At 49.0% G+C, this 3,574-nt stretch overlaps 1 protein-coding gene across 2 annotated transcripts in view; it reads left to right on the plus strand.

Moving 5' to 3' along the window:
- LOC119311772 (probable histone H2A variant 3) overlaps positions 1–2,738 on the plus strand; it is a 4,247-nt gene extending 1,509 nt beyond the window's left edge. For both annotated transcript variants that reach the window (XM_037587473.1, XM_037587474.1), the window contains exon 3: positions 2,207–2,738. In XM_037587473.1, coding sequence (XP_037443370.1) covers positions 2,207–2,503 — 297 coding nt within the window. In that variant the 3' untranslated portion in view covers positions 2,504–2,738. The remainder of the gene's footprint in view (positions 1–2,206) is intronic.
- Positions 2,739–3,574: the final 836 nt, after the last annotated feature.

Consider the following 3,574-nt stretch of genomic DNA (forward strand, 5'->3'; position numbering starts at 1 on the left):
CGGTGGGGACGTGGCCCATTCACGCAGAACGATGCCATGACTCCTTTTTTGGGGTGGTTCGCTTGGATCTAGGGTTGGAATTGAGGTGCGGGGCAACACGAGTCGATGGCGGGGCCATGACCCATTCACACGGAAAATGCCGTGGCCCCTTTTTTGGGGTGGTTGACCTGGATCCAGGGTTGGGATTGAGGTGCGGGACGACACGAGTCGACGGCGGGGACGCGACCTATTCATGCGAAACGATGCCGTGGCCCCTTTTCTGCGATGGTTGACCTGGATCTAGGGTTGGGATTGAGGTGTGGGATGACTTGAGTAGACGGCAGGGACATGACCCATTCGTGACCCTAGTTTAGGAACGGGGACTTGCCTGGCGTTGGTGGCATCCCTGTCCACGCAGCTGTGCCGGAAGCCGGTTGTGGAGCTGCACCGTGGGAGGCCTCCACGGTCCTTTTATCCTAAGCGTGGATATGGCGGCCGGGGCCCGGTCGCCGCACCGGGAAGCCTAGGGTGCCGGGCTGGATCGTTGAGGCAGCACAGGAGTATGTTTGCTGCTGCACCTATCTTGATGCAAATCTGGTTGGATGCAGATCGGGATTTAGATTACATTGTTTCCTATTTTTTGTTAAAAACAAGTAATTCCATATTTCCATATATGTCTCATGTAGATAAAGACTGTTCCTTAATTATCACTAGAATTAAGGCATGCAATTAGGCAACTAATTAATTAGATTAGTTGTAGGGCTTCACAGGATTTTTGTAGATCTGGGTAAGCGTTTGCTCTGTCTAGTTCTGTTAAGTGGACTGGTGTTAGCATCATGATCTGTTTGTTTGATTGGAGCGTGGGCACATCTATTGGGTTATAAGTTTTGTACAGTTTGAGGCTGGTTGCCTTAGCGGAGGATTCGGTTCATGATATGCATCGAGGTTTTGTAGATTTCATGATGATAGGATTCCTTGTGCGTCCATACTCCTGCTGCGGAAGCGCAGATATGCGTCTATGGATAGGTGGTGAGTCCATAGTTGTCGGAAGCGCGAAACAATGCTGCGGCCCCATTTCGGGGGTTGTTGACCAGGGTCTAGAGTCGGGATTGAGGCGCGGGACGACACGAGTCGACGGCGGGGGTGCGACCCATTCGCGGCCCCAGCTCAGGAACGGTGGCATCCGCTAGAGCTGGTAGTGGAGCTGCACCGCTGGAGGCCTCCGTGGTCACTTTATCCTAGGCATGGATATGGTGGTCGGGGCTTGGTCGCCGCACCCAGCAGCCGGGGAAGCCTAGGGGGCCGGGCTGGGTCATTGAGGGAGCACAGGTGTATGTTCGCTGCTGCCATGTCTCCCTTGACCTGCCTAGATGCTAATCGGGTTGGATGTAGATCAGGATTTAGATTACATTGTTTCCTATTTTTATTAAAGACAAGTAATTCCATATTTCCATATATAGCTCGCATAGATTAAATTATCACTAGAATTAAGGCATGTAATTAGGCAACTAATTAATTAGTTAAGCAACCATAGTATGCCTTGTCCCATCGTTGTTCTTGGGTCATCGTCCTGAAACTGTTTCGGTAGTGTTTTGATCCCTATGTTTGGCCACCGGCGATGCTTGACCCTCGATCCTGTAGACCTAGGAAATGCAACTGTGGATGAGACTGCAGTGGTGTTATGGTCATAATAGTGAAAGATGGGCAATTGGGGAATATACTGATGGAGATCATATCACATTAGCTTCGGTCTGATGGTTAGAGAGGTTGTGATTCTGTAATTTGCCCCTTTGGGAATGTATGTGGTGAGCTATGCTGGGAGACACACAAATGATTGAATGAGGCTATTGTGGCCTTTTCCCCCTTAACTAATCGACACGTCCTAGTTTTATTGTGTGTATGATATACTGTTGTCACATCAATCTCACTAGTCATGCTGAATCTTTCTTGGTATCATGTACTGTACCAAACAAGTGATAGTTTGTTAGCATATGCTGATCTGTGATACCGACTTGTGTGTACGTGCTTTCTGCTTTCACATCTGTTTCACAGTCCTAAGTTGGTAGGTCTTTAATAGTCAGATGTTTTGACGAAATCCTACTAAGACACTTGATTTTCGGTGTTTGCATCCTTCGATTTGATGTTACTGTTATGCAATTTTCGTGTAGGCCCCTTTTTATTGTTAGGCATGCTCCATGTACTAATTCTTGGCTATGTGATATTTCAGTTCCCTGTGGGCCGTATCCATCGTCAGCTGAAGCAAAGGACTCAGGCCAATGGCCGTGTTGGTGCTACTGCGGCGGTCTACTCTGCTGCCATCCTGGAGTACCTGACGGCTGAGGTCCTGGAGCTGGCTGGCAACGCCAGCAAGGATCTCAAGGTGAAGCGTATCACCCCTCGTCACCTCCAGCTGGCCATCCGTGGAGACGAGGAGCTCGACACCCTCATCAAGGGCACCATTGCTGGTGGAGGTGTGATCCCGCACATCCACAAGTCCCTGATCAACAAGTCTTCCAAAGAGTGAGAAAATATATAGCAAAGGAGCATCTCTAGCTTAAACTGGACATTTTCTCAGTCGTCTGTGAGATAAGTTTATCGTCGCGTCGTTTAGCGTTTAGCTGTGCTCCTTCCAGATCCAAGTCGTTGTCTGTCTGTGTAATGTTTACCTGGTACTGATTCAGTCATTTGGACATGGTGTTTATGTTGGTTCGTTGACTCTGTGATTGGACTCTGAATGCAAAAACCTTTTAAACATGTTCTGAGTAATTGTTGGCTGTCTCCAATTCCATTTTGTCTGCATCAGCGCCCGTCCTTTGGTGGTAGCTGTTTTTGTTCTGGTTTTTCTCGAGTTGGTTTTTGTTCTTGGTATTTTCGAGTTGGCTTTTGTTCTTGGTTTTTTTTAGTTGGTTTTTGTTCTGGTTTTTGTTTCTTGGTTTTTTTGAGTCGGTTTTTGTTCAGGTTTTGTCAGTATAGCTCAGTGGAAGGGGCTGAGTAGACAAATTAGGGATGCAAATCTGTGACCCTCGCGGAGGTACCCATTTGGGCCCTTGCTTTTAGGCTCCAGATACCTGTTTTATTTTGTGGGTCTACGACTGTTACTCCTTTTCCCATTTGAAGCCAATTCTTACACCTGTAACCAAACATGTTGCAGCTCCTGAGAAACTCACCCTGCATCCGGCTCCTCTGGTCGCAATTTCGCTCCTCTGCGTCCAGGTGCATGTCTTCAGCAGGGAGGCTTTCATACTACGTGCCATTATCTTTGTCGCAATTTCGCTCACTCCCTCTTCAGTCTTCACCTCCGTGAGTCGGACCGACGGGGCCTTGCGTGTCAGGAGTTGCGTAAATCTGAACACGCTTTCCTTCCCCTGTTTAGAAAAACTCTTCTACTATTTTTATGAGCAGCATATATATGTTTGCATCACTGACACATGAGCCTGAGACTGCTGTGGCCGCTGCCGTGAGCGCCCGCGGGGCGGGGAATGGCAGGGAAAGCGCAGGAAATGGCCAGGAAAACCAGGAGACCCAGCGCCAAGTTTTTCCACAAGGCGCGCCGCCCCGCCCAGCCCCAGCCCCAGCGTCCACAGCGCGTGTGCGT

This window comes from Triticum dicoccoides, chromosome 5B (genome assembly GCF_002162155.2).
Source record: "Triticum dicoccoides isolate Atlit2015 ecotype Zavitan chromosome 5B, WEW_v2.0, whole genome shotgun sequence".
Taxonomy (NCBI): domain Eukaryota; kingdom Viridiplantae; phylum Streptophyta; class Magnoliopsida; order Poales; family Poaceae; genus Triticum; species Triticum dicoccoides.